At 47.3% G+C, this 18,197-nt stretch overlaps 1 protein-coding gene and 1 pseudogene across 11 annotated transcripts in view; one reads left to right on the top strand and one right to left on the bottom strand.

Moving 5' to 3' along the window:
- Positions 1 to 17,024, bottom strand: part of LOC118543255 (sialic acid-binding Ig-like lectin 14) — a 94,522-nt gene extending 77,498 nt beyond the window's left edge. Inside the window, exons 1-8 of one of the 11 annotated variants that reach the window (XM_078063103.1) lie at positions 16,909 to 17,022; positions 16,455 to 16,826; positions 15,952 to 16,230; positions 15,725 to 15,772; positions 13,453 to 13,710; positions 13,211 to 13,346; positions 661 to 737; positions 207 to 578 (exon numbers count right to left, since the gene is read on the bottom strand). In XM_078063103.1, the coding sequence (XP_077919229.1) occupies positions 207 to 578; positions 661 to 737; positions 13,211 to 13,346; positions 13,453 to 13,710; positions 15,725 to 15,772; positions 15,952 to 16,230; positions 16,455 to 16,826; positions 16,909 to 16,945 (1,579 nt within the window). In that variant the 5' untranslated portion in view covers positions 16,946 to 17,022. The other 10 variants (XM_078063104.1, XM_078063102.1, XM_036104115.2 and 7 more) reach the window with 10 other exon arrangements.
- LOC118543232 (syntaxin-12 pseudogene) lies at positions 1,174 to 2,847 on the top strand (annotated as a pseudogene).
- Positions 17,025 to 18,197: the final 1,173 nt, after the last annotated feature.

The following is an 18,197-nucleotide window of genomic DNA, read 5'->3' on the forward strand; positions in this document are numbered from 1 at the left end:
GTGCTTGGGCCCCAGGGAGGTGGGGACCCAGAGTGTGACCCTGAGAGGGACCAGGGCCTCAGGGCACAAGCTGACCCCGGGCCCCCATACCTCTTCCCACCAGCCCAGCCCCAAGACCTGGAGCAAGGAATGTTCCAGTGTCCGGTTCCTGTTCTATGAGGGGGGTCTCCACGTCCCAGAGCCCTCTTCTGGGGCCCCTGCCGGACCTGCCACCTGCACCTTCAGCTTCTTATCTCTGTAACTATATTTCCCGTAGTCTCTCTCCATTTGGAACTCGTAGACTCCCTGGTCACTCTTCCTGGCCTCTGTGATTCTCAGGGAGCAGTTGTTGTTCCAGGGGTTCCCGATGAGGTGGAATCGGCCCTGGGCCTCTATCTTCACCATTTTCGTTCGGTCATTTGTAGCCACAGGATAACGGTTGTCCCCACTCCGGAACCAGTACATGTAGGGCTTCTCACGGGAAGGCCACGAGCTCCGGGGGTAGGAGAAGGAGCAGGGCACGTGGACACACAGACCCTTCTGCACCGTCACCAATTCCTGCACTCGGAGCTCAAACCCTGGATCCTCCTGCAGGAACCCTGGGGGGACACGGAGGCTCAGCTGCGGCTCCAGCCCACTCCCACCTGTGCCCAGCCAGCCCCCCTCCCTTGGCCCACTTACCCCCCCACAGCAGGGGCAGCAGCAGCAGGGGCACCATGTCTGCACCGGCCAGGGCAGGAGCCTGGGTTCGGGTCCCTCTGTCAGGGAAGGAAATGGCCCGAATGGAGGGTGAGGCCAAGGAAGCCCCAACAGGAAGCCGTGTGTCACCGAGCTGTGGTCACCACAGAAGGGGAACTTAGTCAGCACGGGCCATGGGAGGTGAAGTGGGGGCTGAGAAATTATCCTGGCTCGCCTCTGTATCTGATGCAGCCGGTGAGAATACCGAGGCCCCCTGGAGGCTGGGGTGCTTGTCCAGATGTGAATCTGGACGTGATCGCCTTCCAAATGATGTTTATATCAAGAGTGAGGTCAGCGGAGGGCCAGAGCAGCTGGAAAAGAGAAACGGAGTGTGCAGGCAGCCTCAACCCCTTCTCGCAGCCCTTTCTCTTCCCAGTTCCCCAGCAGCCTGTGCATCCAGTCCCGGGGCTGCTTCAGGGAATGCTGTGCAGGGCCAGTGGGTCTTAGCTCCTCACCATGTCCTACAGTCTCTTAGACATGTACCAAACCTGGAGCCCTCTGAGCCTCAGACTCCAGGATTTCAACAGTCATCCAGATGCACGGCAGAAACATCCAGCCGATCTGCCGAGCCGCTACTCAGATAAAGAATCTGATGAGCCAACTAGGAAGCAAGCGGGACTCAAGCAACCAGAGGAAAATCTGCAACAGTTGCAATATTCCACAAATGCCAAGGAAACAAATGAATCACTAAACTGGAACTTCAGAAAGATGGCCTCCTGAATGACCTCTCTGGGCTGTAAAGGATTTCCAGGCTGTGCAGGGAAGAGTGTCTGAAAAGGAAAAGGAGCTTATTGCCAGAGCGAGAGACGGATCTCCTCTTTCTGTGGAGGAGAAGCAAAGAGAGAGCAGCTCCCCTCATTTCACAGCCATGAGGAGTGGAACCAGATGCAGAGCCAGGAGGATGAGATGGCCATCACAGAGCAGGATCCAGAACTTACTAAAGAGTGAGGAAGGGGAATTTGGCAGCTGCAGGCTGATATTTTGGATGTCCATCGGATGCCTAAAGATTTGGCCATGATAGGGGCGCCTGGGTGGCTCAGTCGGTTAAGCGTCTGCCTTCGGCTCGGGTCATGATCCCGGGGTCCTGGGATCCAGTCCTGCATCGGGCTCCCTGCTCAGCGGGGAGCCTGCTTCTCCCTCTGCCTCTCCCCCCGCTCATGCTCCCTCTCTCTCTCAAATAAATAAAATGTTAAAAAAAAAAAGATTTGGCCATGATGATCCATGACCAAGGTGACCCAGTGACAGCAGAGAAGCCAATGAGGAAAGTTCCAAGTTGCATGCAGACAAAGTCACTGGTCAGTTACTGCAAGCTGCTTCACTGGCAGAAAAAAAATCTCACAAGAACATCTACATTCTGGTGCTTGTCCTGTTAGTGATGACTGCAGTCTTGGGACTTACTGATGACTGCAGACTTGGGACTGGCAAATCTGAAGCAATTGCCTCAGAGCTGTCTTTTGCTGAGCTGTTTTCAGGGGCCAGTGCTTCTTGGAGTCTTGCCAGAACAAACAAATATCACAGGAAGAGAACATATATGCTGAAACGACCTGTCATAATTTAGTTAGAAACTAATGACTAGCTAGACAGTGTTTTTCAATTTACATATACATTACATTGATTTCTCAGATTAGTAGGAGTTAATTTATGTGGATTTTGCCTGCTTTTGTATTCTGATTGCCCTTCATCTCGAGTGCTTACTGAAATTTGCATTCTAGATATTCCTTTTTTTTTTTAGATATTCGTGTTTTGACAGGTGACACTAGAATCTTGTAATATCACATTTTTAGTGTATACAAGATTCCTCTTTTTACTAGCAACAGAGATAGAATTACCTTCTGGCACCCAGGATATTGGAGCCTGTCAGAAACTATATAATAAGCCAGCATTTTTTATTATTTAATATTTTCATTTGAATTTCTAAGCAGAAATCTGCTTTGAAAGATTTTGGCAATATCTTTAACTGGAAAGCAAACAATTTCACTGTGATCCAGATTAAAAGTATGGATTGGAGCCGTCCAGTTGTCGGGGTACATGTTATTCTGGGTTTGAAGTTTTCTTTATTATCTGCTGGTGTCCATGGCAAGCTCGCCCATACACACACTAAACTGTCTTGTTCACTGTTTAAAGCGGTGAATTTAATTAACATAACTATACTCTCTGGGGTCTCTCTCCCCCAGTCTGTATAGAAAGGGAGATTTAGACGAAGCATGCTTTTGAAAGACAAATGGGAATTGTTTGGAATGATTTCATTTTATTGTTGTTCACTTGCGGTTCTACGGTCCCAGTGAACAATGAATGTTGCTATCTCTATGAAAAGGCTGTCCCCTACCCTAGAAGTGTTGCTGGGTATTGGATGGCAGGAAGATTCTAAAAGCTATGTTGAAGTTGGCTTAAGATTTAGTCCTCGTGAACCTGGCAAGAAAGTAACGAAAAGGCTCATTTTTGTAAATAATACTGGTTTGGAATAGTGATGTTCGACTTATGTTAATATGAACAAAAGATTAATCTCTTCGTGCATAGTTTTAGACAAAAAAAAAGCTTCAATAAAAGATTGCTGTCTTGTAATAAGAAATATATTTTTTTAAAGATTTCATTTATTTGCCAGAAAGAAAGAGAGAGAGAGCACAAGCAGGGAAAGCGGGAGGCAGAGGGAGAAGCAAGCTCCCCACTGAGCAAGGAGCCTGATGCAGGGCTGGATCCCAGGACCCCGGGATCACGACCTGAGCCGAAGGGAGATGCGTAACCGACTGAGCCACGCAGGTGCCCAAGAAATATTTTTTAAAAAGAGAAGGGGGGACTAGTCCTGGAGATTCAGTGTGACTCACCCTCGAGCTGAAAAACCCTGAACATTCTGGAAAAGCATCACTTAAAATTTTCTTAAAACCATGCAAGTTCTGGCAAGGAAGAAAGGAATTTCCAGACCCAAATCCAAGGGAGGGTGGAACGCAGCTAAGTTAAAGCCCCTTTGTTATGAGGGGTTTTCGGAGCATGGCATCCTCAAAAGTTTGTCCTCATGAATCTGAAGGTCTCGTGGAACAGCGATGGCACAAGTCCACTGAAAACAGCACGTGTTAAGGGGGACCGGTGCCCCATTGGGCGGGGACCCCAAAAGTCTGGCTTCAGCAGAGAAGCAAATCTGCCACCCTGAAACTAATGAAGCTCCATCTTCAAGGGACCCTTTTTTGAAAAGTCCTGGCAGGGGCTCAAAGCATGTATGAAAAGACCCTGTAATCCTACTGCCCTCTTAGGAAAGAAACTCGATAAGGTTTCCCCAAACTTGACATTTGACATAAACATTTTAGACATTCTTGTAACAAGCTGTAGGATTGAAAGACAATTTCTTCGTGTGTCTGGCTGGCTCAGTCAGAAGAGCATGCCACTCTTGATCTGGGGATTGTGAGTTTGAGCCCCACACTGGGTGTAGAGATTATTTAAATAAATAAATAAAAACTTAAAAAAAGAGTATCAGTCAAAAAACGTGGGCAACATGTGCTCTGCAGGTGTGCCAGAGAGGTATTCCGTACTACTAATGAAAATAGTCTCTAATTCTTGAGAGTTGTCTCATATTTTGACTTTGCACATTTTACCTTTTGCAATTTGAGGTGGTGCATTTTTTCATTTTCTCATTTAAAAAAATTCATACGTATGCCAAATGTGGTATTTCTTTTCTAAGGAGTGATCTCAACGCTTGTATAAATATCATGCTCCCCAGAACCTAGGACTGTCTCTGCTGAGTGAACAAGAGGTAACAAGAGGTAACCAGGTGAACATCTCTCCACTCCCCACGCCTCATGAATTGCAGGGGAAATTGCCTTGAGCAAAGCAGGGACTAAAGAAGACAAGTCTCCCACGTTGTGCAGCATAAACTCACATCGCCTGGTGGTCTGACAAATCTCAAGCTGGAATCATCAAAAAGACAAACAACAAGAAGTGTTGGCAAGGACGTGGAAAAAAAAAGAGAAACTTTGTGCACTGTTGGTGGGAGTGTAATTAGTGCAGCCACTCTGAAAAACAGTATGGAGGTTCCTCAAGAAATTAAAAATAGAACTACCATATGATCTAGCAATCCCACTTCTGGTATATATCTGAAGGAAATGAAAGCACCAAGTCAAAAAGATATCTACACCTGTGTGTTCACTGCAGCATTATTGACAATAGCCAAGATAGGAAACAACGTAAGTGTCCATCCATAGATGAATGGATAAAGAAGATGGAGTTTATATGTACATGATGGAGTATTCTTCAGCCATAAAAAAATTAAGGAAATCCAGGGCACCTGGGTGGCTCAGTCAGTTAAGCAGCTGCCTTCGGCTCAGGTCACGATCCCAGGGTCCTGGGATCGAGCCCCACATCAGGCTCCCTGCTCTGCGGGGAACCTTCTTCTCCCTCTCCCTCTCCCCCTGCTTGTGTTCCCTCTCTCGCTGTGTCTCTCTCTGTCAAATAAATAAATAAAATCTTTAAAAAAAAAAGGAAATCCTGCCATTTGTGACAACACATATGGACCTCGAGGGCAGCGTGCTAAGTGAAATAAGCCAGACAGAGAAAGACAAATACCATATGATCTCACCTATATGTGAAATCTAAAAAACAAAAACAAAAAACAAACTTACAGATACAAAGAACACATTGTTGGCTGCCAGAGGCCAGGGGCGGGCAGAATGGATGAAGGAGATCAAAAGGTACATACTTCTGGGGCGCCTGACCGGCTAGGTCAAAAGAACATGCAACTCTTGATCTTGGGTTCATGAGTTCAAGACCCATGTTGGGTGTAGAGATTACTAAAAATATAAATAAAAAAAACTTTTAAAAAAGTACAAACTCCCAGCTGTAAAATAAGTCCTGGGGATATAATTTACAGCATGGTAACCATAATTAACAATGCCGTATCATGTATTTGAAAGTTGCTAAGAGAGTAGATCTTAAAAGTTCTCATCACAAGAAAAAATGTGTAACTATGTATAGTGATGGATGTTGACTAGACTTAGTGTGGTGATCATTTTCTTTTTTTTTTTTTAAGATTTTATTTATTTATTTGAGAGAGAGAGAATGAGAGACAGAGAGCATGAGAGGGAGGAGGGTCAGAGGGAGAAGCAGACTCCCTGCCGAGCAGGGAGCCCGATGCGGGACTGGATCCTGGGACTCCAGGATCATGACCTGAGCCAAAGGCAGTTGCTTAACCAACTGAGCCACCCAGGCGCCCTCATTTTCTAATATATACAAATATTGAATCATTGTGTTGTACACTCAAAACTAATGATATATGTCTAATGTATTTCAATAAAAAATATTTAAAAAGACCAAAAAAAAGTCTCAAGCCGGGTACTTAAAGTGGTCCAAGACTTCTAGGCAGGGCTCCATTCACCTCCCAACATCTGCATAACAAATTCTTCATATTAAATTCCCTCTGCTGAAACACATAGCATGGCTTCTATTTTCATGATTGGCCCTTGACCAATTAAATCTCAAGAGATAAAAATTATTAAGCATTGGGTGATTTCAATCGCCTTCATGATAAAACTCATAGCTAACTGGGAATAAAAGAGAACTTCCCCAACAAGATAAAGGGTGTCTTCAGAAAACTGCATACTGTTTGGAGTAGCATGAAGTCCCAGTGTAGTAAGGCAAGAAAAATAAGAAAAAGGTATAAGAATTGAAAAGAAAAGAAAGGAAAAGGAAAGGAAAGCAAGGAAAGGAAAAGAAAAGAAAAAAGACATCTTTATGTAGAAAAACCCAAAAGCATATGCAGATACATTTTGGGGCTTAATAAGAGAGATAGCAAGGTTACTAGAGACAAAATCAAATTACAAAAATTAATTCCATTTCCATATCACAGTAATTTTTTTAAATAGGATTTTATAAAAGGTGCCATGGGGGGCACCTGGGTGGCTCAGTTGGTTAAGCTTCTGCCTTCCAGTCAGGTCATGATCCCAGGGTCCTGGGATCAAGACCACATCCAGTTCCCGGCTCAGTGGGGAGTCTGCTTCTCCTTCTCCCTCTGCCTCTCCCCCCTCCCCCCCCCCGTTACTGTGCTCTCTCTCCTTCTCTCTCTCTCGTTCACTCTCTCTCTAATAAATGAATAAAATCTTTAAAAATTTTTTTAAAAAAAATATGCCATGGGGGTGCCTGGGTGCCTTGATTTGGGCTCAGGTCATGATCTCAGGGTCCTGGGATCAAGTCCCATGTCGGACTCGGCGTTTGGCAGGGAGTCTGCTTGAGGATTCTCTCTCCTGCTCTCCCTCTGCCCCTCCTCCCCACTCTCTCTCTCTCTCTCTCAAATAAATAAATAAATCTTAAAAAAAAAAGATGCCGTAGACAATAGCATCATAAATCAATATACTTGGAATATATCTATTTAGAGATATATATAACAAAAATATAATGATGTACACCACCTAAATGGAGGAATTTTAAAATCTGTATTAATAGACATTAAAGATGTAAGTAAATAGAAAAATATGTCATGTTAATGGGGTTAAAACAATATTGTATAAATGTCAAGTGAATCTAAATTAATATGCAGAATCAGAGCAATATATCACCCAATCCCCTTGATGATTTTTGTGGAACTTGATAATGTCATTATAAAATTTATATTGAAGGGGTGCCTGGCTGGCTCAGACAGTAGAACATGCAACTCTTGATTTTGGGGTTGTGAGTTTGAGTCCCACATTGGATGTGGAGATTACTTAAAAATAAATTCCTTTAAAAAAATTTATATTGAAGTAGGGGCGCCTGACTGGCTCAGGGTAGAGCATGAGACTCTTGAACTTGGGGTTGTGAGTTTGAGCGTTCAAGTGCTTTAGGGGAAAACAGCATCTTCTAATAAACTGAGGAAGTGCTGAATCGTGACCCAGCAATTCCACTTGTAGATTTATGTTCTAGAGCCATGCTGTCCAATATGGCCAGTCACACAGGTGGCAATTGACCACCTGAAAGGTAGCTATAAGGATGTGTGCTCTAAGGGTAGAACACACCAGTTTCGAAGCCTTGCTACAAGAAAATGAACGTAAATTATCTACTTTGGTATTCTGAGACCAATTCCAAATGTAGAGGTGGGGAGGAGTTCCCACCACCACCACCACCACCACCACCAAGCAATTCTTAGACACCAGCAGGTGTCCAAGAATTCAATTCAATTCAATTCTGACACTGCCTACCTGGAGATAGCATCAGATCCCATGGGTTAAGGGTTCGGTCCTACAAGCCTCCCTCCCACCCCCATAACCCCCTTCAGATGCCAGTTGCAAATCCAGGTTGTTACCTGTACTTCTGACCAACTAGCTACAGATCAGAAGTTCCCGGGGACCCGTCCTCAGATTTGATTCATTTGCTAGAGTGGCTCACAGAACTCATAGAAACATTTTACTTACTGGATTACTGGCTTATTATAAGAAGATATACCTCAGGAACAGCCAGATAGAAGAGATGCACAGGGCCGGGTATGGAGAGAAGGCACGGAGCTTCCATGCTCTCTCCAGGCATGGCAGTCTCCCCGCACCTGCATGGGTTCCCCAACCTGGCACCTCTCTGAACTCAGTCCTCTTGGATTTTTATGGAAGTTTCATTATATAGGCATGGTTGATTAACTCATTGATCATTGGTGATTGATCCCAATAGGAAGACTAACTCAAAATGAAGTCAGATACAAGCTACACGATGCATGAAATAAACTTGAAAATAAGCCAAAAGCACACAAGAGGTGACTCCCCCAAAGAGAGAAGATAAAAAATAAAATCCTGAGACATAGGTCACGGTTCTCATTAAGACCCATTAAAACAACAACAACAACAACAACAACAATGCATCTACATACGTCAGGGTGGCTAAAATTGAAAGACTAATTTTATTCAGTGTTGGAGAGAATGTGGAGAGCCAGAACTCCTCAGACCCTGCAGGTGAGAATGCAAATGAGCACAATCACTTTGCAAAATTGCTCAGCAGGACAGCTATACCCCCTTGATCCACAGTTTGACCTGCTGTGGTTTCAGTTCCCCTGTGGTCAACTGTGGTCTGGAAGCAGAGGCTTTTCCTTCTGCTGACCCCGTCAGAAGGCCAATAGGAAGGAGCCTAGCACTACGTCACAAGCCAACGTCATTCCCGTCACTTCATCTTATCACGTGGGCATCATCCACATCATCACAAAAAGAAGGGTGAGGACAGCACAATAAGATATTTTAAGGGAGAGACAGAGAGATCACATTCCCATAAATTTTATGACAGTCTATTGTTATAGTTATGCTTTGTTATTAGTTATGGTTGTTAATATCTTACTGTGCCTAATAGATAAATTTAACTTTATCATAGGTTTGTAGATATAGAAAAAACATAGTATATATAGTGTTTGGTACTACCCTTGGTTGCTGGCACCCACAGGGGAGTCTTGGAATATATCTCTTACACAAATTATACTTGCCGGGTGCTGGGGATGCAGGGAAGAAGGCTTTGCTCTCCTGCTGGGGGAAAGGACATCAGCTTGCACATGACAATCACCCATCACCTTTTTTTAAAATTTCTAAATATATATTTTTTAATTTAAATTCAATTAATTAACATATAATGTATTATTGATTTCAGAGGTAGAGGTCAGTGTTCCATCAGTTTTATATAATACCCAGTGCTCATTACATATCATGCCCTCCTTAATGTCCATCACCCAGTTATCCCATCCCCCCGCCCACCTCCCCTCCAGCAGCCCTCAGTTTGTTTCCTATGATTAAGAGTCTCTTATGGTTTGTCTCCCTCTCTGATTTCTTCTTCTTTTATTTTTTCCTCTCTTCCCCTATGATCCTCTGTTTTGTTTCTAAAATGCCACATATCAGTGAGATCATATGATAATTGTCTTTCTCTGATTGATTTATCTTGCTTAGCATAATACCTGCTAGTTCCATCCACATCGTTGCAAATGGCAAGATTTTGTGGGTTTTTTTGATGACTGAGTAATACTCCGTTGTATATAGATATCACATCTTCTTTATCCATTCATCTGTCGATGGACATCTGGGCTCTTTCCATAGTTGGGCTATTGTGGACATTGCTGCTATAAACATTGGGGTGCAAGTGCCCCTTCAGATCACATTTCTATCTTTGGAGTAAATACCCAGTAGTGCAATTGCTGGGTCGTAGGGTAGCTCGAAATTTTCAACCTTTTGAGGAACCTCCATACTGTTTCCCAGAGTGGCTGCACCAGCTTGCATTCCCACCAACAGTGTAGGAGGGTTCCCCTTTCTCTGCATCCTCGACAACATCTGTCGTTTCCTGAGTGGTTAATTTTAGCCATTCTGACTGGTGTGAGGTGGTATCTCATTTTGGTTTTGCTTTGTACTTCCCTGATGGCAAGTGATGTGGAGCATTTTTTCATGTGTCTGTTGGCCATTTGTATGTCTTGTTTTTGCTTTTAATTAGTATTCCATGTGTGAATATCATTCAAGTTGTTTATTCTAAAATAGAATGGCTGCAGGATGCCTGAGTGGCTCAGTCGATTAAGCAGCTGCCTTCGGCTCAGGTCATGATCTCAGGGTCCTGGGATTGAGTCCTGCATCGGGCTCCTTGCTCAGCGGGGAGCCTACTTCTCCCTCTCCCTCTGCTTGTGCTCTTTCTCTGTCAAATAAATAAATAAAATCTAAAAAATAAATAAATAAAATACAGTGACTGCATTTGTTTCTGGTTTTTGGCTTTTATTTATAATTTTGATATGGATTTTTCAATAAAAAAAGGAGGACTAACACTTTTCATGGTGGAAATGGAATTGCTCCATCATGAAGTAGGCATTTAATCAGCTACAGAGGATAGCACTAAAGAGTTCTCCAGAATACCCAAATGAATTCACATCCCCACCCCTACGTTCACATTTGAAAGTTCTAATCTCGATATGTCCAGCCATTCCACTTCTAGGTAGATACCCAAGAGAATAGAAATCAGGGACTGAAACAGATCTTTGTGCACCCATGTTCACAGCAACTTCATTCTCAACAGCCAAAAGCTGGAAGCAACCCAAGTGTCCATCAGTGGATAAATGGATAATCAAAATGTGGTGTATACACACAATGGAATATTATTCAGTCATGAAAAGAAAGGAATTCTAACACAGGTTACAACATGGGTGAACCTTGTGGATAGTATGCTGAGGGAAATAAGCCAGACACAAAATGACAAATGTTGTACGATTCTACTTAGATGAGGTACATAGTGCAGTCAAAGTCATAGGAACAGAAAGTAGAATGCTGGTTGCCAGGGGCTGGGAGGAAGGGAAATGCAGAGTTATTGTTTATTGAGTACAGAGCTTCAGTTTGGGAAGATGAAAAAGTTCTGGAAATAGATGATGGTGATGGTTGCCCAACAGGGTGAATGTACTTAATACCATTGAAGTGTATACTTTAAAATGGTCAGAAGAGCCAAGATGGTATTTTGTGTTATGTTGACTTTACCAAAATAAACATTTCTTTTTTAAAAAAGATTTTATTTTATTTATTTGAGAGAGAGAGAGCACGCGTTGGCGGGGCGAGGGGCAGAGGGAGAGGGACAAGCAGACTCCCCGCTGAGTGCAGAGCCTGACACAGAACTCAACATGGGGCTCCATCCCAGGCCCCTGATATAATGACCTGAGCTGAAGTCAGAAGTTTCGCTGACTGTTACCCCAGTGCCCTGCACCTGGCTGTCTTCTAAGATCACAGCAGCAGATTTCAGTTTTACGGTACAAACCAGTACAGCAAATCCTGCATCCTGCTCAGATTTAACAACCACAGAAGGTGACTGGATCTCCCACACTTAATAATTGTAGAGAACACAAAGCTGCCAACCCAACACAATATGTGGGAGAGTTCCTAAAGGTGATTGTCTCTAAAGGCAAGGGAAACAAAGGCAAAAATGAACTATTGGGACTTCATCAAAATAAAAAGCTTTTGCACATGGGGTGCCTGGGTGGCTCAGTCAGTTAAGCGTCTGCCTTTGGCTCAGGTCATGATCCCAGGGTCCTGGGATTGAGCCCCGCATCGGGCTCCCTGCTCAGCAGAAGTCTGCTTCTCCCTCTCCCGCTCCCCCTGCTTGTGTTCCCTCTCTTGCTGTGTCTCTCTCTGTCAAATAAATAAATAAAATATTTTTTAAAAAAAGTCTTCTTTGGAACATGCTCAACAAAAAAGGATAGACGATTAAGACATAAATTTGCTCTAGAAACTTCCACAGAGACATTAAACAGTAAAATCAATTTTAATGTTGCATTTTTAATAAAACTTTTATTTATAATTAAATGTGATGTTCTGTAGCAATTATTATGAGGTAGGTGTCTTTCATCTGGGAAAGAAAAGCTGTATTCTTGACTCTACTGTGTACTGCTGTCCACACTGAGAAGGAAGTTTGGGAGACCAGAAACTCAGGGTTTAAGCAGGTAACTGCTGGGTCCTGGGAAGTAAGCCAGGGGAACTCCCTTTGCAGGGGCAGGGCTGGGGCTGGAAAGGAGGAGGGTGGGAGGGGTGTGGTGGGCAGCGCCAGCAAGGAGAGGCAGGCTGAGCAGATCCGTGGAGGTGTGTATTAGATTTTTTATTTCCTTTATCTTAAAAAGCTTGCCCTCTGGGGAGAGACTGCACCTCCCAGGGTCAGCCAGTTCTTAAAGAGGGCAAAGTGCTCTGCCAGGAGCCCACCTTTCAGATCAAACCAACCAATCCCCAGCCCGTGTCCCCCAAACACCCTATTTATTTATTTGAGAGAGAGAGAGAGAGCACAAGCAGGGGGAGCGGCAGGCAGAGGGAGAAGCAGGCTCCCTGCTGAGCAGGGAGCCCCATGAGGGGCTCGATCCCAGGACTCTGGGATAATGACCTGAGCTGAAGGCAGATGCTTAACCAACTGAGCCACCCAGGGGCCCCCAAACACCATTTTTCTCTAACTCACACACCCTGCCCTAAATCACCAAGGACAGGTACAAGACAACTAGACCCACCCCTATAGGTCAAAGCCCCCCAGAATTACTCAAACTAGCTGATCCTGAGCTATACTCCTGGCCTTGCCTTTCCTACACAAAACCCAGGAAAGGCTTTTTCGAAGCTTCTCCTGCACCTGCTTCTGCCTCCCAACCAAGACGTAGTGCTTCTTCCCCTGTGGCCCTGCATAGCGTGGCATGCCACGTTTCCTTGGGAAAGTCGTAACTTCTTCTGATGGGGTTGGCCTCTCCGGGTCATCGCTCATTCACCTCCCCAAATTAAACTCCCAGGGGTACAACTGAGAAGGTTTGAGTTGAGAGGTTCCAGGAAGAGGCTGACCATGACATCCCATATCTGTCCCTCTGGGCTCCAGGTCCACACCTCAGTCCTGTCTTGAGAAGGAAGGAGGCTCAGTCAGGCCTCTCAGCCCCACTCCCTGGGGGTCTCCACACCTGCAGAACCAACACGGGTCTCAGATCAGAGCTACCACTTTAGTTCTAACTCCAGGCAGGGTGGGACAGCTCAGCACCACCTGGAACTCAGGAGCCAATCACCAGACTTCCCTGGAGAGGGACAGGCCCGCTCACCTGGTGTAGTAGATCCAGGTGAGGCCATAGGTGAGGAGGAAGCCAGCCCCCATGAGGACCCCTCTGATCAGGGTGATGACCAGCGGCCAGGAGCCCTCCTGCTTCTCAGTCACACAGTTGCAGGAAGAGGGGGTTCCTGCGGAAGGGGGTCCAGAGGATGAAGTTCTGTCCCCAGACCCCAGTCCCTTCCCCCCAAATGCCTGACCAGGCTGACCACCCCCAGAAACTGTATTACAACTCACTGTGCACAAAGAGGCTGAAGGAAACGTGCTGGGAGCCCAGAGGGTGCTGAGCCTGGCAGGTGAACTCCCCTTCATCCTCAACCCCTACATGGGGCAGCTCCAGGACCCCAGGTGCTGAGGGCTGGGAGGGGCTCAGGGCTTTTCCCTCCCGGGACCAGCTCAGCATGGCGGGGGGGTTGCTCTCAGCGATGCAGACCAGGCGCAGGAACTGGCCCTCCAAGACAGGCAGTGACGTGTGGTTCCTCAGCGTCTTCAGGACTGGGTAAGAGATTCACCACAAAGTGGGTGGAGCCGAGAGATCCAGCTCTCCCCCCGTCTTCCCATAGAGCCAGAAATAGGAAGACAGGGCCATGTGACAAGGGCTAAGGGGTAGGCTAATCATGGCTGAAGGGGCAATGACTCTGGTGGTCAAGTCGGGCCACCAGAGAGGAGGAGGCTCTGCTGAGGTGGGCGGGGCGAGTGGTGGGCGGGCAGCTCTGGCGGACATGCGCCAAGCATTTGAGACCGCCTGGCAGATGAGGGGAAGCGCACTTGCACCTGTAACTTGGCAGGGAGGACCGGGAGCACCAGAGACATGATCACGGTGGGAGAGAAGGCAGAGTCAGAAATTTTGGAGCTCTGAGTGCCGGGCTGAGGGCATTGGGCTTTCCCCTGAGGTTACTGGGAAGCGGTAGGGGCTATGAGTAGGGGAAATGCAAATCAGTGCTGGGTCTAGAAAGACCCTGCTGGGGCCAAGGGGGGCCTGCGCCAGAGAGATTAAACAGGAGGCAGGGAGGCTGAGGAGGATGCTGAGGCAATAGTCCAGGGTCCAGGATAAGATTGGAGCTGGTCTGGGGCCAAAGGCAAGAAGAGGGAAATGATTTGAGAAATGAAGTTCTCGAGACTCGCTGACTCATAGGGTGCAGCTGGTGAGAAGGGGAGTTATCTAGTGTGGTGTCCAGGCCCCCTACCCCCGCCCCGGGGCTAAGTAGCGGACGCAGAGAGGCATCAGCAAGAGGCAGCTACATGTCTCATCTGTGGCCAGCTAAAAAGTCGTGGGAGGCACCAGGATAGGGTCAGAATAGGGATGGGGTCACAAGTGGAGACATGGGACAGAATGAGGATGCCCAGGAAGGTGGACACAGAGAGCAGCAGGGGTCCAGGGTGGAGCTACGGGGACTGGGAACATCGAAGGGTCCTACAGAAAATGACTAGATCAGCGATGACGGAGTGCAGACAGAAATTCAAGCGTAGGGAGCAGAACCTGGAGCAGTCAAAATCACAGAGACAGAGGTTGGAAGGGTGGCTGCCAGAGGCTGGGGGAGGGGCTGGGGAGTCAGTGCATGATGGGCATAGAGTTTTGGTTCTGCAAGATGGAGAGAGCTCTGCAGACCGGTTGCAACACTGCGAAAGCCTTCAACACCGCTGCATGGTGAAGATAATAAGTTTTACATTGTGTCTGTTTTACTACAATTACACATAAACTCTAGGACGCCTGGGCGGCTCAGTCGGTTAAGCATCTGCCTTCAGCTCGGGTCATGATCCCAGGGTCCTGGGATCGAATCCTGCATCAGGCTCCCTGCTCAGCAGGCAGTCTTCTTCTCCCTCTACCTGTCCCCCTACTCATATACTCTCTCTCTCTTTCTCAAAAATAAATAAATAAAATATTTTTTAAAGTCCCTCCCCCCCTTTCCTTCTGCCCCTCTCCCCCATCTCTCTAATGTGAATAAATAAATAAATCATTTAAAAAAGAAAACAACCATAAACTCTAAAGCTAATGAAAAAAGGAAGGAGGTCAAAAGGCACCAACTTCCAGTTATAAAATAAATAAGTCAAGGGATGTAATGCGCAGTTCGGTGACTATAGTTAATAGCGCTATATTGTATATTTGAAAGTCCCTAAAAGAGTAGCTCTCAGATGTTCTCATCACAAGGAAAAAAAATTTGTAGCTATGTGTGGTGAGGGATGTTAGGTAGACTTGTTGTGGTGACCATTTTGCAATACACACAAATACCAAATCATTATGTTGTCCACCTGAAACTTACACACTCTTATGTGTCGATTAGAACTCAATTAAAATAAAACATACATAATACACACAAACTAGAGAAAAGAAGAGGCAGCAACTGAAAGCAATCCTGGGTCCACAATGGGAGACAATAGTGAGGTGGGTGGGGGCAGACACAGACCCAGGGGCTGAGGAGTGAGGGAGAGTCTCATCTCCAAGCCCTGAGCCCTGAGCAGGCACACCCCATTCCCATCACAGCCCCAGGGAAGAGAGGATCTTTCCTACCTGTGTAGTTTCCCTGCAAAATGCGGGTGGTCATCAACTGCGGAGCGTCTGAGGAGGAAAGATATGGTGAGGGGCAGGGTGGGTTTTTGCCCTTTGTTCCAGGAGCCCCATAAGTGGAAGGGATGGGCTTTGTGACTTCCCCCAACCTCCCCCAGGAAAAGTATCCCAGGACTGATGCCTTTTTCCCCCACTGCCCTCAGGGACCCAGCCATCCCTCCAGCACTCACAGGAGACATTGAGCCTGATGGTTCTTTCCACGGTGTCCTGACCTCCTGGCAGGTGCACCTGACAGGTGAGGTTGCTGCCATGGTCCTGCAGCCTCGGGGTGAGGGTCAGCACTGAGGAGTGGAGGGTCTGGGGGTCCAGCGAGTCAAGAGCATCCCCCACCCAGGAGAAGGTGAGAGGTCTTCCCTCTTCGCAGGATCCCAGCAAACTGCAGGTCAGGTTTGTGGGATAGCCAGACGTCAGGGGCTCCGGAAAGTGGATGTCGGGTTTCTGTGTCAGGGCTGAGGAGGAGAGAGGGAGGTGCTTGGGCCCCAGGGAGGTGGGGACCCAGAGTGTGACCCTGAGAGGGACCAGGGCCTCAGGGCACAAGCTGACCCCAGGCTCCCATACCTCTTCCCACCATCCCAGCCCCAAGACCTGGAGCAAGGAATGTTCCAGTGTCCGGTTCCTGTTCTATGAGGGGGTCTCCACGTCCCAGAGCCCTCTTCTGGGGCCCCTGCCGGACCTGCCACCTGCACCGTCAACTTCTTATCTCTGTAACTATATCTCACGTAGTCTCTCTCCATTCGGAACTCGTAGACTCCCTGGTCACTCTTCCTGGCCTCTGTGATTCTCAGGGAACAGTTGTTGTCCCAGGGGTTCCCGATGAGGTGGAATCGGCCCTGGGCCTCTATCTTCACCATTTTCGTTCGGTCATTTGTAGCCACAGGATAACGGTTGTCCTCACTCCGGAACCAGTACATGTAGGCCTTCTCACGGGAAGGCCACGAGCTCCAGGGGTAGGAGAAGGAGCAGGGCACGTGGACACACAGACCCTCCTGCACCGTCACCAATTCCTGCACTCGGAGCTCAAACCCTGGATCCTCCTGCAGGGACCCTGGGGGGACACGGAGGCTCAGCTGCGGCTCCAGCCCACTCCCACCTGTGCCCAGCCAGCCCCCCTCCCTTGGCCCACTTACCCCCCCACAACAGGGGCAGCAGCAGCAGGGGCACCATGTCTGCACCGGCCAGGGCAGGAGCCTGGGTTCGGGTCCCTCTGTCAGGGAAGGAAATGGCCCGAATGGAGGGTGAGGCCAAGGAAGCCCCAACAGGAAGCCATGTGTCACCGAGCTGTGGTCACCACAGAAGGGGAACTTAGTCAGCACGGGCCATGGGAGGTGAAGTGGGGGCTGAGAAATCATCCCGTCTTGCCTCCCTGCCATTTGCAGATGGTGAGAGGCTTGTCTAGGGGGACAAGGCCCCAGAACTATGGCCCTTTCCTAGGGCAACATGGTTTTTATTTTTTATTTTTTATTTTTTTTTGAGAGAGACAGCATGAGCAGGGGGAGGGGCAGAGGGAGAAGGAGAAGCAGACTCCCTGGTGAGTATGGAGCCCGACATGGGGTTCCACACGGGGCTCCATCCCAGGACCCCAAGATCAGACACTTCACTGATTGAGCCACCCAGGCGTCCCTCCTCATGCACCATGTTTGCACAGGGAAGAGAACACCACCTTGCCAGTTTCCTGAGAACAGTGCCTCTGGGCGCTAGAAGAGATCGGGGCAAATGCATTAGCACATGATGGAGCTCTAAGGAGAGGCTCCGAGGCTGAGGGGCCAGGTGGCAGGGTCTGCCCCTCTGTCAGGAGAGAAGTTGTCAGGGACAAATACGTCAAGTAGACATGACTTGGTCCACAGTAGTCACAAGAGATGTGGCTCCCATCAGTGACCCTGGGGCCTCCTGACCCCTTGGATTTGGGTCCCCAGTCCCACCACAGTCCTCATCCCAGGCCACCTCAGACTCTGGTCTTGCTGTTGGTGCAGAACTGACCTGAGAGCTGGGCATTTGGAATGTGGAAGTTGAGGGCATGGAGTGACTGGGTTGGAACCCAGATACCTACCTACTTACCACCTCAGCTACCACCTGCTCAACTTTACTAAAATTAGTTAACCTCTCTGTGCCTCAGTTTGCTCATCTACAAAATGGGGACACTACTACTAATGCTGTGTGCATCACATTAAATGAGTTCATGCATGTCAGATACTTAGGACTGTGCCTGGCACTGAGCATTTGTTCATCCAAATGATGTTTCCTGGACACCCCCCATGTGCCAGGCCCTGTTTTAGGGCTGGAGATATAGCAAAGGGTCAGCTCCTAAGAGCTGAGGATGGAAAAGATGAGTCAGAAACTCTAGTTAGAAGACAAACAGTTAATAAAAAAATTAAAACGCGCTATCCCTTAGAGAGTGATATATGTTAGGGAAAAAAAA

The sequence above is a fragment of the Halichoerus grypus genome, chromosome 15 (assembly GCF_964656455.1).
Source record: "Halichoerus grypus chromosome 15, mHalGry1.hap1.1, whole genome shotgun sequence".
Classification (NCBI taxonomy): Eukaryota; Metazoa; Chordata; class Mammalia; order Carnivora; family Phocidae; genus Halichoerus; species Halichoerus grypus.